The sequence below is a fragment of the Eutrigla gurnardus genome (assembly GCF_963514095.1).
Source record: "Eutrigla gurnardus genome assembly, chromosome: 20".
NCBI lineage: Eukaryota > Metazoa > Chordata > Actinopteri > Perciformes > Triglidae > Eutrigla > Eutrigla gurnardus.
In genome coordinates, this window is record NC_139931.1 from 10,997,788 (window position 1) to 11,017,310 (window position 19,523).

The 19,523-nt window shown below is 44.7% G+C and overlaps 4 protein-coding genes across 4 annotated transcripts; 2 read left to right on the forward strand and 2 right to left on the reverse strand.

Moving 5' to 3' along the window:
• Positions 1 to 287: 287 nt before the first annotated feature.
• On the forward strand, positions 288 to 3,777 carry ptger1c (prostaglandin E receptor 1c (subtype EP1)). The gene is made up of 4 exons (XM_084037355.1): positions 288 to 522; positions 1,599 to 1,704; positions 2,317 to 3,237; positions 3,378 to 3,777. The coding sequence occupies exons 3-4, from the start codon at positions 2,317 to 2,319 to the stop codon at positions 3,612 to 3,614; spliced, it is 1,158 nt and encodes a 385-aa protein (XP_083893481.1). The 5' UTR covers positions 288 to 522; positions 1,599 to 1,704; the 3' UTR covers positions 3,615 to 3,777.
• Positions 3,778 to 3,984: 207 nt separating this feature from the next.
• On the forward strand, positions 3,985 to 10,468 carry slc27a1a (solute carrier family 27 member 1a). The gene is made up of 13 exons (XM_084037350.1): positions 3,985 to 4,416; positions 4,697 to 4,864; positions 4,952 to 5,346; positions 6,007 to 6,174; positions 6,773 to 6,842; positions 6,933 to 7,024; positions 7,100 to 7,209; positions 7,324 to 7,533; positions 7,606 to 7,732; positions 7,834 to 7,971; positions 8,228 to 8,392; positions 8,488 to 8,634; positions 9,464 to 10,468. Exons 2-13 carry the CDS (start codon positions 4,698 to 4,700, stop codon positions 9,619 to 9,621), a joined length of 1,947 nt encoding a protein of 648 aa, XP_083893476.1. The 5' UTR covers positions 3,985 to 4,416; position 4,697; the 3' UTR covers positions 9,622 to 10,468.
• A 128-nt stretch (positions 10,469 to 10,596) lies between these two features.
• Positions 10,597 to 13,374, reverse strand: trim35-13 (tripartite motif containing 35-13). Its single transcript, XM_084037353.1, has 6 exons — positions 12,841 to 13,374; positions 11,912 to 12,007; positions 11,582 to 11,812; positions 11,466 to 11,488; positions 11,253 to 11,371; positions 10,597 to 11,162 (listed from the first exon to the last, which is right to left on the reverse strand). Exons 1-6 carry the CDS (start codon positions 13,240 to 13,242, stop codon positions 10,627 to 10,629), a joined length of 1,407 nt encoding a protein of 468 aa, XP_083893479.1. The 5' UTR covers positions 13,243 to 13,374; the 3' UTR covers positions 10,597 to 10,626.
• Positions 13,375 to 16,223: 2,849 nt separating this feature from the next.
• vac14 (vac14 homolog) lies at positions 16,224 to 19,513 on the reverse strand. Its single transcript, XM_084037346.1, has one exon. The coding sequence runs from the start codon at positions 19,382 to 19,384 to the stop codon at positions 17,012 to 17,014; it is 2,373 nt and encodes a 790-aa protein (XP_083893472.1). The 5' UTR covers positions 19,385 to 19,513; the 3' UTR covers positions 16,224 to 17,011.
• Positions 19,514 to 19,523: the final 10 nt, after the last annotated feature.

Here is a 19,523-nt window from a genome sequence, read left to right on the forward strand (position 1 = left end):
CCGGCCTGTGCTTACTGTATGTTTATGGGACTGACAGGGTGATAAGCATGGATAAGAAACTCAAATATCTTTCTGCTTTGAGGGGAATATAGCAATCATTGACGCTTTTTTTTTTTTTGCAATACCTGACTTTATTTTACTGTTGAATTATTCAGCTAGTGCTGGATCAATACTCCAACATGGAAGTAATGGCTGAGATCCCCTCTGGTACTAAGGATCAGCAGAGAAGATGAATAGATGGAAGGACCACATCCAGAGGGGGGGAAAGAGGGCGGAAAATGCAGATCCGGCATGTAGAGATAAAATAGCTGAGAGAAAGCCAGACCAGGGAGAACGAGACTCTCTCAGAGAGGCAGAGGAGAAGACAGGGAGGAATATGAGAGCAAATTATTCGGAACAATAGTGATTAGTAGTGAACGCGTCAAATCAGGCAGCTCTGTGGACAAGGGGGACATATCCGTCCTCTCTCATTTGCTCTGAGCCGCCCCAAATAATTAAGTCTTCATCCAGAGACATCTGAAGGTAAGTTTCATTTATTTTTCATAACCTTTTCATGGCAATTTACTTAATAGATATCATGCTTAGCATAGTCTCCTCTGGAAGCAAATAAGTGGTTGTCGATGAGAGCCGTGAGTAGTTAATGAGAGATTGAGTCATCCTGATTTGAGATGTGGATAATGCAGAAGGGGCACTATCCCGATGTCAGCTGGGCATTCCTTCATTATGCCCAAGACATGTTTTTTTTCCATTTACACAGTAAGATAAGAATTAAACAAGACATATTTCAGACAGCATCCCATATCTGTCTGTACAATTGCCATGGTAAATTATATCATGGCCGACAAGACAATTTTTTTTCATATAACATCCTCCAAATCCTCAACATAACCCCTGGATTCCTTTTAATCATGTAGTTCCTCTAAATTCCTCACCCACTCCAGGGAAAACACGTCTCTCTGTGTATAGGTACACAGACTGTTGATGAAGTAAGACAATGGTTCGAAGAAACGCAAAAACAAAAATACTTTGTGGATATTTTTTTCCCATAAAAAAGAGAGAAGATAAAACAAGTTGACAACCTCATTAAAGCAGACACGTTTAAGGATTCAAATGATTCTATCAGCCATGCTGTCCTACAAGGATGGAAAAGAACCGGATCGATTCCAGCTGCAGTTTTTTATTTTCTTGCTGTTTTCTTATATGAAGATGAAGATAAAGATGTTTTCTTATATGCACACTCCCAGAACATTTTGCCACTGGAGGGCTCTTTCTAAGATTTCTATCAATGCACCATACTCTCATTGTTGGCCCCCCTGTGAAAAGGCTGAGTCAATTAACCTGTTACAAATATCAAGTATTGTGTCTAATGCATGTGTGATGTATCACAATAGGATGAAAATTGCTAATGCACATCCTGCCGGTTAAAATTTAATGATATCAAATATCAAGTCTGTTGTTGCCAGTTGCAAGTCTGCGGTTTAAAATCATCCAAGAGTTTAGTATCACTATAGTTTTGGTTTCTTTGGAGACTTAAATATAGATTTGTGATTCTCAGTTATCCCACATTATAAATACTACACTCTGTTTTTCCAACACAGATAAGGCGAGGGACACTGATGGAATCAAAACCAAAACACTGTGAAACGGAGTAATGGAGGAAGGGTACCAGCCAAGTGAAGAGTTGTGGAGCAAAAGATAAATAAGGTAGGTTAATGGCAAGTGAGAGATTGGGTGAAAAGAAATGTGATGAAGCAGAAGAACATTTTGTGAAACAGGAATACACAATGTCTGGTGGGAGTTTTGCAAACCAAATAAAATCTGCAGAAATTACACAAGTTCCCTACATTTCCACACCACAAATGTCAGTAAAGTTCGTTAAAAGGTTGGACAATGCTGTCCTCTGGGTTTCCACTTGGCTCCGTGGTATGTTCTGTATTTAAACCTGGTCTGGTCATGTGTCTCACTACAAATCTGTCCACCCACTGTCACCTGAATTATAATACTAGAAGGGCAGTGTTTCATCCATTCCTCTGTATTATTGCCTGTGCAGAAGTGGCTCATTTAATTAAGCTCTAAATCCTATGTGTCACTGGCAGACCACTTGTTGTAATCAGTCTATTAGTGGCCTAAGGACGCATGTATCATAGCATTCATTAGAACACAAGTTTGCACTTAAGACTTCTCTATTCTGCTGCATATAAATTACTTGAAACACATTTTAGACAGCAGAAAATGATGACATTTGCTAAAGAGCATCCCTCAGTGGCTTTGTTTGAACGATTGGATGTGTTTTAACTTGCCTGTGTTTCTCTGTAGATGACCCTAAAGATGAGGACACCGTCTATACTCATGGCTTCATTTTCCAACTCTTCTACGCCGTCCATCCTCCACCAGAGCCTGAAGATCAACTCCTCTGAACAGCCCAGTCCCTGGCTGAACAGCAGCACTTGGCCAGTCGTCAAATCTTCAAGTATAGGGTTGTCCTGCTTCACTATGGTATTTGGAGCCATATCCAACCTGACGGCTCTGGGCATCCTGATTAAGTCCCGTGTCCTGTTCCGCCGCCAATCCAAAGCGCCATTTCTGCTACTGACATCGGCGTTGCTTTTGGCTGACCTTGCAGGTCATGTGATCCCAGGCGCCTTTGCTTTGTATCTGCACATGGGTCAGAGGTATAAAATACAGGCTGGCAAGCCCACCAAAGAATTCTGTCAGATTTTTGGGGCGACCATGGTGTTTTTTGGCTTATGCCCTTTGCTACTGGGTTGTGCCATGGCAGTGGAGCGCTGTGTGGCCATCACCCAGCCCTTTTTCCATGCCTCTATGATCACATTGGGTCATGTGTGGCGAGTTGTATTATTTATGTCCTCTCTGGCGCTTGTGCTGGCAGTTCTACCTTTATTTGCTGTGGGCACCTACACTACCCAGTCACCTGGGACATGGTGTTTCTTGCCTATCCATGGTCCGCAGTCTACAGCTGACACCAGCCTAGTTCTGGCCTTCTCCTGTCTGGGCCTCGCTGCACTCACTCTTTCCCTGCTCTGCAACATCCTGAGTGGTCTGTCATTGCTGAAGGCCAGAATGAAGTCCCACAACGCCAATACAAAATCAGCATGTCGTTGCACTTGTCGTTTTTCGCCCACATCTTCCTCTTCATTTTGTTCGTTGGATGTGGAGATGATGGTGCAACTGGCGGTGATCACTGTGGTTTCCTGTGTGTGCTGGAGCCCGTTTCTTGTGAGTACTACTCTTTCAGATTGCAGAATCTGTTTATAGATCCATTCCACCTTTTAGTGTTCAGATATTTTAAGATAAATGTCGATGTTAAAGTAACAGCTATACTTCATTTGTGATTCTGTGTGTCTTTTTCAATACAGATCCACATTCTTGTGATGCATTTCGACCAAAGAACCCCAACCAACGAGCAAGACAGGTTCATTCTTGTGGGCTTGCGTATCGCCTCCTGGAATCAGATCTTGGACCCTTGGGTTTACATCTTACTGAGGAAGGCAGTGCTTGTCAGAGTTTGTTGTGCTTTCTACACACAGAGACCCAGAGAGACAGTAAATAGGTCCTGTACAGACACACACAGACCAGCTTTCAGTCTGCAATGACCATGTTGCTCTTGGATTTTTCCTCTTATGGACTGAAATAAATGATTTATATTGTGTGTTGTGGGGGTAAAATGTGTTATTTTTCAAAAGGGTTCAGTGAGGCGCATATTCAGCGAGCCACGCGTCTACAATGCAGCGTTGTGAATAAAGAGACTGAATCAGACTTTCCCAACATTTCCCAACATTTACTTAGTAGTCTGTGCCGGTGCTTCTGTCAAGCAGCCACCTGCAAAACTGGTGGATGAGCAATTGGGCGGAGTTAGTATCGTCCAATCAAATTTTAGAAAAACGTGAGAGGCGCCGACTCTAACCAATGGCTGAGCCGCTCGCGAAGCCTTCACACCCGGGATGGGCGGCGCTTCTCTGGCAGAGTCTCTATTCAACATGGAGAACAGAAAGTAGTCCGATTCGCTCCGCATCTCATTGCCCTCATTCAGTTTTTCGCTCAATTTTGCATTTCGGGCATAAATTATGAACTCTCCCCCGTAGATGTTAGCTTACAGGACTCGCTCACGGACGTTAGACGTATTTCCAAAAAATCGTCCGAATGTAAATTGCTACTAGCTTACTTAACGTCAGTTACAGCCGCACTGACGTAAACTGTAAAACTGCTGTAACACTTTTGAAACAAACCACTCCTGGTTCGCTTGAAAACACGACATCGTGAGTCTTGTCGACGCTCTCGTCCGGAGGAAGATTTGAACACTCGGTACTTTCCGCGAACAGTAATCACCCAGCGGTGTCGAGTGGCGGCGGGGTCATCGGGTGAAAGGTGACATCGCTCCAGTCGGGTGACTCGTAGGTAAGTTAACGTGCGTGAATGTGACTGTTAACGTTAGATATGACGTTTGAGTAGACGTTGTTGGGTGGAGTCATGTGTACGTTGATGTGTGATAACTATCCCTGCTCAGGTTTTTTTTTACGTAGGCTACTTGTTTGAGCTATTGTCTTAAAACAAAGATGGGGCACTTGTTTGTGCCAGCCTGTACCACAGTGAAACCCCTATAGGCTTTGGGCTTGAATGCTTGAATGCCAACTCCATCCTAAAAGCACATCTTTCTCCCATTTCCCACCACGACAAGAATGCACAATGTGGCGAGTGTCTCAGCCTCCCTGGGGTCCATGGGACTGCTGCGTCTCTTCGGGGTGTCCTGGTCCTGGAGTCTGGCAGCGGGCCTTGGGGTTTATCTTGGCACGAGAAGCTGGAAGTACTTCTACATTGCAGCACGAACAGCCAAAAGAGACCTCAAGTAAGTTAGATGAAGTAAAGTTCAGATGTAGCGCTTGGGTTTCCATCCTTACTAACCTCTTCCCTCCTTGTCTCTGATCCTCACCAGTGGCCTCTATGTGCTGTTGAGAGTGAAGATGGCTCTGTGGCGCTACATGCGCAATGGGAGTAACATTCCTTCCATATTTGCCCGGACTGTAAAACGGCACCCAAATAAACCGGCGCTGATCTATGAGGCCACAGGGGAAACATGGACGTTCACCCAGCTGGACGAGCTGTCCAACGCAGTGGGCCACTGGGCGAGAGGTCAGGGATGGGTCCCGGGGGATGTGGTGGCCCTCTTCATGGAAAGCAGGCCGTTACAGGTGGCGCTTTGGCTGGGGTTGGCCAAGGTGGGGGTGGAAGCTGCTCTCATCAACTTCAACCTTCGCCGGGATTCCCTCCTGCACTGTATCGGGGTGTCGGGGTCACGGGCTGTCGTGTTCGGAGCAGAGCTTGCTGATGGTAAGAATGTGTTAAACAAGGTAGGACAAACCAATCAAGAAATCAGGTTTGAATTCAGTATCTATGAAGGGTTATACAAAAGTTTTACAGCATAACATAGCTCTTTTCAACAAATTATTTAAACATGCACATGATTAGGCTATTAAAATGAACATTTTGTGTGATATGTGAGGTGGTCAACATTTTTTGTGTGCGGAGTATAAACTGGTAATGACTGCATCTCCAGCTTGTCATGGGGTCAGGACATGCTGGTGGGGATCACATTGGCAGTGAAACTCCTCCTATGCCTCCTTTCATTGAAGTTGGTTAACATCCCAGTCTGTTTGTCCTCTCTTATAATACACTTTGTTCTTTTGTCTCTGTGGTTTTTCTGTGCGTGTGTGACTACATTTACGGTGAATGTTTTCATGAATCGATCAACAATCCATTTGTTCCTCCGATGTTGCTCTGCTTTTTATAGGCATCATGGATTCGGATATGGAAGTAAAATTAGTTTGACCTCATACAAAAAGCAATCGATGAAGTCGTGTTGTTACAGCATATAATTCCTTTAATTTCACTCACAATATCACATTTTTTTGACACTACTAGTTATTCAAACTAGAGAGCTTGAACTAACCAGACTGGTGTCCTCTCTCCCCATCTCTTCTTGAATGTCAGCCATGTTGGAGATCAGTTCCTCCAACTCCCAGTCCATGGTTCGGTTTAGTACCGGGGACCTTAGTGCTGAACATATGGCCCGACTAGGTGCGCAACCTCTGGACCCGATGTTGGCCTCTTCACCTAAACATTCCCCTTCACCTTGTGTTCCCCCCAAAGGCATGAACGGTGAGTATCTCATCTGTCACTGAATTCAACTTTATCTTTACGTCAATTAGTATTTTACTTTTTACTAAACATACTACTTTTTACCTCTCCAAACTACTTCCTTATAGTGTTTTTGGTTGAAAACTTTTTTTGCTCTATTCTGAATTCCAAAAGTATGCAGTAACCCATTTTTCTCACCCTGTTGTCTAGTTTCCAAACTTAAATTGCTTTCCAATAATCATTTGACTCAAGAGTGATGAGGCAAATACTTGGCTGTGCAGAACTTTCTGAGTTATGAGTCATATTGCCTTTCGAGACGGATATTGACATTTTTCTCTGGACAGCTGTCTGGAGTAGCTATGAATCACTTGTTGAGCTGTGTACTGTCTGAATAACAAACCACATCCCCCCCAAAAATGAGAAATCTGTCTGGGATGAATGAACATAAAAGTGTGCATTAAGATGTGAGCCAAACATGTACCCTACCTAACAAACCAGAGGTGTTTGCCTGGAAGACTTTTTTTTCTGTCATTCATTACAGTGGCTGAGAAGACACCTGTATGGATCTTAAACTTACGGCATGCAATTGTAATGCGCTTTTGTATTTTTTTTCCTGCAGACCGTCTCTTTTATATTTACACCTCTGGGACCACGGGAATGCCCAAGGCTGCCATTGTGGTGCACAGTCGGTACGTTACTCACAAAAAAGCATCAGACCCCAGAGTTGTTCTCCAACTAATGATAGATGTCTGAGAATCTCTCCTGTGTTCCCTCGACAGCTACTACAGAATTGCCGCTTTTGGGTATTTTGCCTTTCGCATGAGTCCTGTGGACGTCATCTATGACTGCCTGCCTCTCTATCACTCAGCAGGTATGTGATGACAGGCTCCAGCTCTTGATGAATACAGTTTCCCCCTTTTAAGTGTTGGCTTCCTCTTCTTGCCAGGTAATATCATGGGGGTCGGTCAGTGTCTGATCCACGGCCTCACTGTGGTAGTGAAGAAGAAATTCTCTGCCAGCCGCTTCTGGGAAGATTGCATTAAGTACAACTGCACTGTAAGAGCTTATGCTTAGAAAAAATAGAGAAGTGCAATATTTGATGAGATCAATAGCTGTAAAACATGAGTTTTGCCAACAAGCCACAATAACAACACTGCTCTCCTGTTGTAGGTAGTGCAGTATATAGGGGAGATCTGTCGCTACCTCCTGTCTCAGCCAGTACGGCCGTCAGAGAAAGGCCACAAAGTTCGGCTGGCCGTTGGAAACGGGTTGCGCCCCAGTGTGTGGGAGGCCTTCACAGAGCGTTTTGGGGTGAAGCAGATTGGCGAGTTCTACGGAGCAACTGAGTGCAACTGCAGCATTGCCAACATGGATGGCAAGGTCAGATGGCTGTGTAAATTGTGTGTTTTTCACTGATAAAAATGTGTATTTATCAGAACTCTGTCCTGCCAGGTGGGAGCCTGTGGATTCAACAGTCGCATTCTCCCCAACGTGTACCCAATCCGCCTGGTGAGGGTGGACGAGGACAGCATGGAGCTGGTTCGTGACAACCGGGGGCTCTGTGTGCCTTGCCGCCCTGGTAACTAATACTAATACTTCATTACTGTTTTTGTAGTATGACATTGTTCAACTGTCTTGATCTTCCAAAAGCGCCTCCTTAGACTCCTCCATGTCTTGCAGGGGAGCCAGGGCTTTTGGTGGGTCGTATTAACCAACAGGACCCATTACGGCGTTTTGATGGCTACGCCAACCAGGATGCTACAAGGAAGAAGATTGCTCACAATGTCTTCAAGAAAAATGATTCTGCATATTTATCAGGTTGACAATGCTTTTATTTCAAAATACATATTTATATTGCATCATCATATCGACTCAACACAGCCTGCAGTGCTCTGTATAAAAGTGTGTAATGTGTCTTGTAAGTGTTGAAGATGAACAGAGCCTAAAAATAAGGGCAGTAACGGATTGCCAGGGCTTCCTTTTTCAGTGCTCAGTAGGGATAAGGTGTTGTTGTTGATTGTTTAGCCTGATGTTAGGTTTTTGAATTATTATGAGATCAATATGTCTACCCTAGGTGATGTGCTGGTGATGGACGACATGGGTTACATGTACTTCCGTGACCGCGGTGGAGACACGTTCCGCTGGCGTGGAGAAAATGTCTCCACCACCGAGGTAGAGGGCGTTCTCAGCGGTCTTCTGGGTCAGACTGATGTGGCTGTGTACGGCGTGGCGGTGCCAGGTGATGGGTTTACTTTGTATTCTTACAAATCATTTATTTTTGACTGATTTGGTCACCACTTGACACGCATTTATCTCCATCCGACGTCATACCAGGTGTGGAAGGTAAGGCAGGCATGGCTGCCATTGCAGACCCTGCAGGAAGATTTGACTGCAACGGGTTCTTGCAGAAAGTCCAGCAATCTCTTCCTTCATATGCACGGCCCGTGTTCCTGCGAATCTCCCCACATGTGGACACCACAGGTTAGTGGCAGATCTAGAGAAATGTTCATCCGGTGAGAGGGTGGCATAGAATATTTAATGGCAAATATATGTATATGCTGATTTATTGGCAAACAATCACACACAATAGTTGCTTGGAAAAGCCTCCAGAGTGATGACGTTTTAACTCAAAATATGACGAGTAAAGCACTGAACAGAAATAGCCGAACGTGGCATTAGAATCAATGGATTGTTTTATTTCCATTACATTTTAATGTTTTAAACGTGGTGCATCTGTATGTTGCTCTGATCTAAAATGTGGACGTTTATCTGCAGAATGAGCAGTTTGAGAGATGTTGGTATAGCTGCAAGCAATCAGGAAACACTCGTAAGCACCGGTGAATATGTTGCTTTAGTCAGGTTTAATCAGTCCTTCACACAACAAAAGAGAAGTTACTATTACAAAACAGAAACGACAAACAAAACAAAACAGGTCGCCAGGTCCCTGTTTTTGTCATGGAGCTTTTTACCCTAAGTGTGTAGTCAGTTAATGAAAGTTAATTGTAACATTTTGGTCTTCATCCTCTCGTGTCACTTCTGAGCCGAACTCAAGGTTTCAAAACGGCAGTCCACAAACCAATTTCTGACGTCACAGGGACTACTTCTGTAACCCTGTGGAGTCTAGGGGCGGGGCATCATCTCTTGCTGCATTCAATTGCACTCGGACATCAGAGTTTTGCTCTTGTAGATTTCCAACTAGCTGCAACTTTTCACGTATTCACTTCATAAAATGTTAACCATCACAGAAGATTTCATATCAACAAATCAGAAATCATAACCTATTTCATGTGTCCCCCACATTCCTGCATAGGTACATTTAAAATCCAGAAAACCAGGCTGCAGAGGGAGGGATACGACCCACGTCTCACCACTGACCAGATCTTCTTTTTGAACTCCAGAGCTGGATGTTATGGGGCTGTAGACGAGGAGCTATACGCTGCTATAGCAGAGGGAAGGATGTCTCTATGACATAGAGGCCGTAGCAGAGCAGTCATGGTGCCTAGTTAAAGAGAGGATAACGTACGCAAGCACTGGTGTCAGGATCAGTCTTGGTGCATCACCTGCCTGGATTTTAACCTTTCAGGGAACAGAGTTGAGAGGATTACTCACATAGGCAGAGTATTGTTACAGATGATGTTTTAACACTGTATGAGTAACACACCAGGACCTAATATGAGGGCATTTATTCCCTTTTAATACCTTGTTTTTAACTATTAAATGAACACCTCAAAATGCCTTTTGAGCATCACCGCACATAGTGTGGTTTTCTCCCGTAACCCATTCGAAATGGGATACATTTTACAATACAGTGATTAGGCTAGCGAGGAGTAGCATCAAGTCAAAGTCTGTTACAGGCCTATTTTCCGTTTATGAAATATGCTGCAAGGATTATTGTAGGTAGGTTTAAGCAATACTTGAGAGTGAAGCTATGGAGTTACTGACGTGTGTTTGGATGAGGCTGAAAGGCCAGACTTCAACATGTAGTACATGTGGCTACTAGATAAAACACTAACCATAGTCTTTTTTTTATTGCAAAACTAAACTAATTTAGTTTAACTCACTTGTTTGAACCGCTGAACAACACCCGCTTCAAAATACACAAAAGTTGTAACTGTATGTGCCTTATATGAAGCAACATCCGGGTTTCAATTTTTTTTATGCTTTCCTTGGAAAGGAGCTCAGACGATTGTGTCATTTAATGTAACAAATCTTATCAGTGTGGTAATATATTGGTGTTGAAGCTGTTTCCAGTTTCAGATCTCCCAGACTACATTTTCTTTTTGTTGTAACAGAAATAAAATATTTTAAATCACGTCCGAGTTTGTTTCATGTCCTTCATCCAAAAAAAAAAAAAAAAATTAGAGCTGCCTTTTTTTTTTCTTCCTTTTGTGACAATGTATAATCAAAAATATCAAACCTGAGCAGCCCTTAATTTCTTTCATCGGATGGTTTTATACAAACAATGTCATTGAATTATTCCACTGACACCAGTATCCTCGTGGGGAGGATTTTCAGTGGATGCTCTTTGCAGGCAGAGCAAAAGTAGGGAAAGGCTGCCGGTGTTATGACGTCTGTGAAGGTGTAGAGTGGCGTTCTCTCTCCAGGGTCATAAAAGGTCACCTTGCCTCTGTCCATGTCTAGAATCATTCTGATCACTTCTGGTTTCTTAGTCATGTTCAGCGGCTCCCATGGTGCTGTGCAGGCCTTGTGCTCTCCATTCCGAAACCTTATAGTCCAGAATCCCTCTGCTGGTGTCAGGACGTGCTTGCCCTTCCTGTTGATGGACGCGCTGGCTACTCCCACCACCCAGTAGGTGTTGTCCTTCACTTCCACGTCCCACGTGTGGCGTCCAGAGGTGTAGCCCTCGGCAGCCAGCATCTCGGCACTGATGTCAAAGCGTTCGGGATTGTCTGGCAGCTTGAAAATCTGGGTAGAGTTCTGGACAACTGTGAGATCCTCTGAGAGGATGAAGCAGCTAGCTGCTGTGTTTGGATCCAGAATCACCGGATCTTGAGAGAAAAGACGAGGTACAAGTTAATTATGTGGCAGGAAAAGAGCTGGTCCATGAAACCTGACTGGTTATTGTTTGAGGGACTCACTATATTTAATTACGCTCTTCATCTTCTCCCACACTTTATATTTCAGAGAGCCCAAATGTTTGGCCACGTCAATCAGAGCACCGGAAATCATTTGTGGGTCCACAGAAGTCTGCCAGGTTCTGAAAAGAGGTTCAAGCAGTTAGTTGTTGAGGATCGTGTCTGTCATCCTAAAAATGTTCTTAGCTGGATCCTAGATGTGGCGTTAACACTTACCTCCTTATTGTTTCCTTGTAATTCTGAAAACAAAATAGAAGAAAAACAACTTCAGACCATTTCTGGTTAATTATTATTCAAATTGTCTGCAGCGGCATCTCGAGCATCTTATCTACCTTAAGAAATGGGATATCTTGAGATCTGATCTCCTGTTCCACTAATCTGATGGTGTTGGAGAGAGCTGTAATTTCATTACTCATCTCCTCAAACCTCCGTTCAGCCATCAGATTCTTCTCATCCCTCTCGGCCTGTAAAGCAGAAAGTCTGGCAGCCTCCTGCTCCTTCAGGAAATCGTGAAGAGCTTCAAATTCCTCTTTGATCTGTGTTTCAGTGTGTTCAGCCTGGTTCTGGGAAAAGGATATGCTTGATGGGTAATCATTGCCTCCACATCTTGGCCTTCTAGTACATTAAAAGTAAGATGATGCACTGATGGAAACCGACGGTACCTTGACATGTTCTGCCATTTCCTCGCAGGCCGTTTTCACCTTCTTGTACAGCTGCAACTTCTCCTTCAAAGGCAGCAACGCACTCTTCAGTTCCTCCTGAAAAGTCAGCGACAGGGCATCAACACTTTAAAACAAGGTCAGTCTGGCAGATGGCCCAGCTGTCAGCACAATGCGGGGCTTTCAGCTGCCACATACTCTTCCACGGCAGCATTACACGTAAAGCTGCACAATGCAGCAGCATCAAATTAAAGGTGCAAATCTATGGGAGAGCATCTAATCCCCCGTTAATACCAAAGTTGAGCTCATGCAGCTTCGAATCAAGACGGTATGGCAACAATCGATTCATTTCAAATTCAATATTTTCTGTTCCCAAGAGGAGGCTTATGAGGGCAGGAGTAGAATGAATGTAGTGTCGCAGAAACCTTGTGGGAATCAAGTTTCAGCCCTCTCGGACCCCGAACGGCAACGGCAAACCAAAAATATAAATCTATTATTAGAATGTGAATGAACTCTGCCAAACACCTTCACACATATCAGTATACCAGGCCTGGGGAAGCACAAAGGTATAAATACAATGAAAAAAACAACACAATGTATTGTCAAAATACTGACGAGCTGTAAATCAAAATAATGTCCAGTTGCAAAGAACCACGTCTTCGGTTTGTTGAAGGATGGGTAGCCATTGCGATTTAGTTTGTAAATTTGCAAAATAAACCAGTCAAGCTAATTACTTGTGTTTGTCAAATTTAAGTGAATCATCTTCAACAACGTGACGGATATTTAAACAGATGTTTTCAGCATTTCATCATCAGCAGTAAAGCAGAGGAAGACCTATTTGGTTGCTGATGCTGAAGATATGCAGCTCAAACAATGAAAATGTGCCACCATTTTCAATATTGGGGGTGATCAACCCTGTAACATTAACTCACCTTACAGTCATGAGCGCCTTCCCCAATGGGATAGAGCCTGTGCCCAGCGTGTGCAGCTTCTTTCCCACACACACCACAGATCGGCTCCAAGTCCTCCAAACAGAACAGTGTGAGCGTTTCTCCGTGCTCCTTACAAGCCTCTGGGTCATTCTTGCTTCTGTCCTGCTTGAAGGATTCACAGGACTTCTCCAGCACGGTGCTCACCACGATCTGCTCCATGGAGGATCGGCGCCAGCACAGGGGACAGCTGTTTGAATCCCCGCTGCTTTGTGTCTTCCAGCTGTCTTTCAGACAGGCTTTACAGAATCTGTGTCTGCAAGTGAGCGCCACGGGCTGACTGAGAATATGTCCACAAATCGGACAGGAAAGGTCATCATCAAGGCGAGCACGTCTGGTGGCCATTCTTCTTCACGGGGCTTTGATGAGGAGGCAGGATTGGAGGCCCCTCCCATGACTCTGGAAGGTTACCTCAGCTTGACCTCAGAAATAAGTGTTGATACCAGCTCCAAAAGGCATACCCCGTGTTATGCTGTGTTGAGTACGCACATCGCGCCTTCTCAAATAAACACCACACCACCACAAAAAAAAAAAAAAAAGGAAAGAAAGTAACGGCTTAACATTTAAGAGACTGTTTCTATGCAGATAAGAGCCAAGAGTATCCTGATAAACCCAGTGATGACAGAGGAGTTTATGGAAAGCTATAATGACCTCAACTAATTCTGTTAAAACAACCTGTCACAGTGCAATGCAGGAGTTCACGGGGAAACAACATCCCAAAAAAGACTGGGAGGATATAGATAGACGGAGGTAGATGATTTGGACTGAAGGTATGTGGGTAAACTAATGCTCCTCTTGCTGACCATTGGAATGTTTCAGTTTAACTTTGGGCAACAGCTTTTTAAGTATTGACGCATGGTTATTTATAAAATATAGAGTCAAATTGCCCGTCTGGCATGAAACAAAAAACAGTCATTTGTCAGAGTTTTTAAGGGCAAATAATGTGTTCACACAGTAGCATGGTGGTCTCAAAGGTTAATTTGTTAATTTCTAAAGAATCTGTCAGTAAGTTGACCTTCTGCGTGCTGTAATCCAGTATTTTATTGTGGGTGTTAGTTTACTCAAATAAATGCAGCAGTGCCAAAAATAGCATGAGAGTGTGTAGATGGAGATAGAAAGGGAATACAGTCCTGCCATGAGGAAACACTGTGCAGAGCAGCGCTGCTCAAACTGTTGCATGTAATTCACTGTATGGGAGCTCTAAAATCACACCTTGTTAAGATTCAGAGTCGGCTTTAAGCCATGCAGGTATGTATCTGGAGCAAACATACTGGAGTAAAGATCCCTTCAGTGATTGGCTCTTGTTTTCACCCATCGTGACCCCTCATTTAGCTGATTAAGTTCACCTGATTGCAGTTAAAGACTGTTCACTATCGTCCACCTTCACATGGGATGGCAGTTCTGGTAAGAGGAGTTTATCACACTTAAGTTCTAAGCCATTGTCCATGGTGGTAAAAACGGCAAAATGTATTTTATTCTCTAAAATGGACACGTGAGAACCAATTTGACTTATTGGATTAAGTTCTAATCTTGTATGCGTTTTGTTTCAGATCCACCAGCCCACGTGTGTCTCGTGCTCGCTCATGTTCATAAATGCAATTACTCGCGTTTTGGAGAAAATTGAATTTACATTCTGATCCAGTGCCCCGGCGTGATGGTCAGCTTTTCTTTCGGAGCCTCCGAATTAATGTATTAGCTACTTGAGGGAGGCTGCTAAAATTAGAAGTGGCTCTGCATGTCGGCCACTGGAAGGATATCTTCCTCATGTCAGTGTTTTAAATATTTCATGCTGTAGTTTAAAGTCGTGGTTGAAAAACTGTACTGGTTAAAGTAAATCAGTAGCTGTTTCAAATTTGGTAATGTGTCAGTTGATTTTTTTTTTAATCATCAAATGAGCACTTTGTTAGAATTTATTAAACTGAAGTTTCTAAATGACAACGGCTAAATTAATTGGGCAAAAGACAGATGGATGTTGTTGCTGTGTGCATGCAGGCATCTCGTACAGAGTCGAACACAGAAAAAGAGGCTGACAGACAGTTTTAGTGTCCACACTCTACTGAGCCCCTAGGGAAAAGCACAGAATCCTTAGTTGCAAAACGGAAGTTTCCTGTGAGAGTTTCATTGCAAGATTGTAACCGTTTTCTAGGTCTAATTTTTAATATTTTAACATTTTGTCATGTCACAAAACATTTTTTAAAGGCTAGGAATGATTATTGTCTACTCTAAATATGTTTAAATCCGTCGTGAAGATCTATATATTAAGTCTGCTCACTTTTCCCCCCCTTTTTCCCCCCTTCAGCTTACCTTGTGATCCTTGAATGCCTCCTTTATGGGAAAAACTCTGTGATTCGTGTGCAGGCCTGATGTGTGGCACGTAAAGCAGACGGCCTCCAGATCAGCGACACAAAGGAGAAGCAGTCTCTCTCCATGTGCTTCACATGACTTATGTGGAAGTCCGTGGTTCTCTTTACAGCAGAGAGGACACTCTTTAAAGCCATGTTGAATCCAGAACTCCTCCAAACAGCAGTTACAAAAGCTATGCCCACAAGTAACACAGCAGAGGACCAATGGAGCCAGGAAGATTTCCCCACACAGAGAGCAGCAGGAATCGTCCACGTCCTGATATGAGACCTCGACCTCCATCTGTGAAACTCAATGCAGCACTGATGGGTCTCCACAGTAAAACCTACATTCCCTCTGAAAGTACAGCATGTACCATGGGTGTCCTGCAGCAGGAGAGAGGCCGAGCTCCTCTAGTTTCACCATGAATCGAGATGCTACCTTGCCACTAAACTGGATACCAGTGCAGGTACTCTTGCGAAATTTAATTATTTATATCTTTTGATTTAAATTATTTTTTTTATGCTCGTCTTTAAAGGAAACTGCCTTTGGTTACTGTAACAGCATTGGCTTGGTCTACTATAAAACAATTTACTTGCATATGTAATGTCAGTATTGATCACATTTTGCATGGTCTATTTTTAAGGTTTAAAAGCATTTAAACGGCTAAAAGATTCAAAGCAGTGGTTAATGTTCTCTTGCTGCAAGAGTCATGTCTGTATTCCCAGCTCGTCACAATGGAAATGTATGGGGAAAGTTAGCTGGGTGCATTTACACCATTTTAAGACATGAATTGAGGGAATGGACTTTTTATGAGCTTAAATAAACCTTATGCAAAATATTAACTATATGATTTTTTTTTTTTTAGGCTACAGGATATAATGTAGATAGAAAAAGTCGCAGTCTGCTGCTTTCCTCTAAACTACTACTTCTGACATCAGTATCGTTTAACATAAGGAAAAATAGTACATCTTTAATAACATAGTCCATTTTATTGATTTCCACATGGCAATAACAAGTGAATCTGTTCAAGAATGCAAGACAGACACTGTACAAGAAGAAATACATATTTACTGAATAATACATGACAGGAATTAAAAGCTGGAGACAGACATTTGTGATCAGCTGCACTAATAAAGAAATGAGGTGCAAAGACATGGACCAACTCAGAATTTATGCTAGAGTTCATTCATCCATGGCCTCCCAAGTTTTAAATCTCCGTTGAGCCGGGCTCATACTCCACATGTGAGAACTCTTATGTGGCTGACAAGAGATTAAGGCAACCCTGAACGCATGCTCAACAAGATACACCGTGAAAACACAGCCGTTCACATGGACATTAAATGGCGGAAATGTGCTATTTAACACTGAAACGCATGTCAGATTCACTTGAAACACTGTGAACATTACATTTAGCTGGAAAATATCTCAGCTGCTGACGGCGTGATGGAAACTCAGGATATTGTTACAACCACCACTAATTATGATTTATGAGACCGTACATTTGCCAAATCTTCACAACATTAACTATGAATTTGCTTGTGTAAACTCAAGTGTATTAAATGTGTTTTGTGTTTAAAATGCCCCCCCATGTTACACAACGCTCAATTTACAAACAAATCAGTGTTTCTTTTAAACTGTATATCCAGTGCTCTCATAAGACAGTTTGAATGTTACTTAATACTTTTTGGCTTCAACATCTTCATATTTTCCAGAACTTTATATATATATATACCATCATCTCTGTCCTCAATACCCAGGGGTCGCAAGAACTTCATATCAGCTTCCTGTCTGGGTGATCGGACGCGCGTCCAGATCGCTGATGTCGGACCTCCAGGTGTTTGCTCTGAACGCGGTCGAAATGCTGCAGCAGCTCATTGTAATCCACCTGAGAGTGCGAGCCACGTTTGGAGACCACTTGCTGTTTGGAGTCCATGTACTTGGACTCGTCCACAGTCCTCATGAGCTCCGGGTTGGGGACACACTGCAAGCGGTGGGAGAGCAGCTGGAAGGCCTGGCTCTGTGGCAGCAGCATCAGCAGCCCGTACAGCGCCTTTATCAGGTAAGGGTTGTTCTCCACGTCCAGGAGCTGCAGCCGCAGGTAGGTGAAGATGGGGCTTTCGATGAGCTGCACCAGCTTGTCGACCTCCATCAGGAAGTCCACCGTCACCTCCAGATCGCCGAACTTCTGGATGAGATCGTAGGCGTGTTTGTAGTTCTGCGTGAGGAAACAGAGCGACACGGTGGCCACGGGGTTGTGGCACCAGGAGCGGTACAGGCAGCAAAACAGAGCGCAGCTCTCCTGAGTGCGCAGGTCTTTCAGCTGGTTGCGTAACTGGAAGAGCTCGGCCGAGGTGAGCAGGATGGTGTTGAGGGTCTGGACCATGGTGGAGGCGAACTTCAGGTCCTCCTCCTTCAGCAGGATGTCGGCCATGGAGTGGAAGATGTTCTCCGCGTGAAGCAAGAGACAGAGCTGCCTGATAATGAAGGCCCCTCTGTTCTCCAGGAGCTTCCTCTCCAGACTGAAGCGTTTCAGCAGGTTGATCATGAACTTGTAAAAATAGGAGTTCATGCTGGGAGTGGAGGGGGACGAGTCCACCGATTTGGACCCCGTGCTGGGCTGCTGCCCCGTCTTGGCGCTCTCTGGGACCTTGAGCTCCAGTTTGCCGTCGGCGCTGTCGCAGGAGCCGACTTGGTCCGTTTGGCCAGCGGGAGACGATGCAATCTCAGCCAAGACTTCCAGGTCTTTCAATATCACCTCATCCGACTCGTCAGACAGCGTTTTCAGCAGCATGGGAAACAGACTGTCGGTGTGGCGGAACATTTTGCGCGGTGTCTTGATGTAGAGGTGGTAGAGCCATTTGAGCACGGCTATACGGGTCATCATGCCAGTGGAGGAGTCGTGGAGATGCCGGTCCAAAACCTGAACAATGCCGTCCAGGTCCAGAGTTACCGGGGTCCTGTCGACGCTCGCTGGAGTGAAGAAGCTGATGTTACTGAAACCGACGGATTCTTGTGATGCATTCAGCATGTCGTTGCCGTCTACCTCCGTCTTAACCTGGCTGTTTTCCACGGACGGCGACCCCGTGCTTCCACTTTTCTCCTCTTCCTCGTCCTCATCATCCTCTGGGGTCACCAGCTTCATCAGACTGTGATTACAGGCACTGGCGGCTTCTTTGGTGTTCTTCTTTCTGTCGTCGTAGGAAAGGCAAGGCAGCACTGCAGTCAGGATGCCAGAGGAGTACGGGAGAACCGCTCTGCCTGCGAGCTGGATGAACTCTCTCATCCAGGTCATGGCCGTCAGCTGGATCAGGTCGTTTGTGAGTTTTGTCTCGTCTGCGACCTGGCAGTGGATGACCAGGATGTTAGCCATCTCCGCAAATTTCACACTGGAGGGCGTCTTCTTGATCTCCTTCAGAAACTCTCCCAGCACCACCTCGCACGTCCTGCGGATCTCCTTGCTGTTGTCTCCCAGGATCTGGAAGAGCCCGTCCAGGATCTCGGGGAGGTAGTCCAACAGATTGATATCTGGCACAGACTCCAGAACGTGGATCCAGGAAATAATAAACTGCCGCGCATATTGATTATTGGAGTAGATCCTCTCTCTGAGCAGGGGGACAAACGCCACCAAGTCGAACTTGTTACTCTCTGTCACAATGTCTTTCAGCAGTCTGTCCAGTAGCTCAGACCCGCTCTTCACATTGGGGTCTGGGTCTGCTGCGAGCTTGCTGAGACCATCAAAGAGCAGGTTGAAGTGGGGCAGCACGGCTCCCCTGGCCACCTTGACTATGTTATAGAGGGCCTCGCAGGCGTAGTAGCGCAGACGGCTGTCTGAGTCATTAAAGCACGTGAGCACAGGCTCGATAAGCTCCTTCAGATACAGACCAGAGTCCTTGCCGAGGGCGATCGAGCAGGCTGCCAGTCCAATGAGACCCCCCTTACGGCTGTGGGGGTGCTGGGAAAGCGCAAACTCCGAGGCCAGGATCTGGATCACATGTCTGATTTGAGTGGAGTTGTTCTGAGCCACAAACTCCCGCACCAGCTTCTCAATTTCTAGAGCCGCGACTTTCCTTTTCTCGTACAGCTTGTCGTTCAGAGCGCGGACGATGTTGGGCGTCAGAGGCGAGAAGTCCTTCTCCGTGTTCATGTTCGCAGCTGCGCCTGGACCGGATCCCGTCCGCCGAAAAAACCTACGGGTTCAAAACAACACGGTCCGTATGAAGCGAGAACAACACACATCTGTTTCATTGGCGAACCAGGAAGCCTTATTGATAAAAGCGCAGCTG

Bases quoted from the DNA above. Each gene is read 5' to 3' on its own strand.
- ptger1c (XM_084037355.1), top strand. From the start codon at position 2,317: ATGACCCTAAAGATGAGGACACCGTCTATACTCATGGCTTCATTTTCC. The intron at 3,238-3,377 runs GTGAGTACTACT...TTTTCAATACAG, and splicing joins TGTGCTGGAGCCCGTTTCTT to ATCCACATTCTTGTGATGCA.
- trim35-13 (XM_084037353.1), bottom strand. From the start codon at position 13,242: ATGGCCACCAGACGTGCTCGCCTTGATGATGACCTTTCCTGTCCGATT. The intron at 11,489-11,581 runs GTAGATAAGATG...TTTTGTTTTCAG, and splicing joins AAGATATCCCATTTCTTAAG to AATTACAAGGAAACAATAAG. The intron at 11,372-11,465 runs GTAAGTGTTAAC...ACCTCTTTTCAG, and splicing joins TACAAGGAAACAATAAGGAG to AACCTGGCAGACTTCTGTGG.
- vac14 (XM_084037346.1), bottom strand. From the start codon at position 19,384: ATGAACACGGAGAAGGACTTCTCGCCTCTGACGCCCAACATCGTCCGC.
- slc27a1a (XM_084037350.1), top strand. From the start codon at position 4,698: ATGCACAATGTGGCGAGTGTCTCAGCCTCCCTGGGGTCCATGGGACTG. The intron at 7,534-7,605 runs GTCAGATGGCTG...CTGTCCTGCCAG, and splicing joins TTGCCAACATGGATGGCAAG to GTGGGAGCCTGTGGATTCAA. The intron at 8,635-9,463 runs GTTAGTGGCAGA...ATTCCTGCATAG, and splicing joins CCCACATGTGGACACCACAG to GTACATTTAAAATCCAGAAA.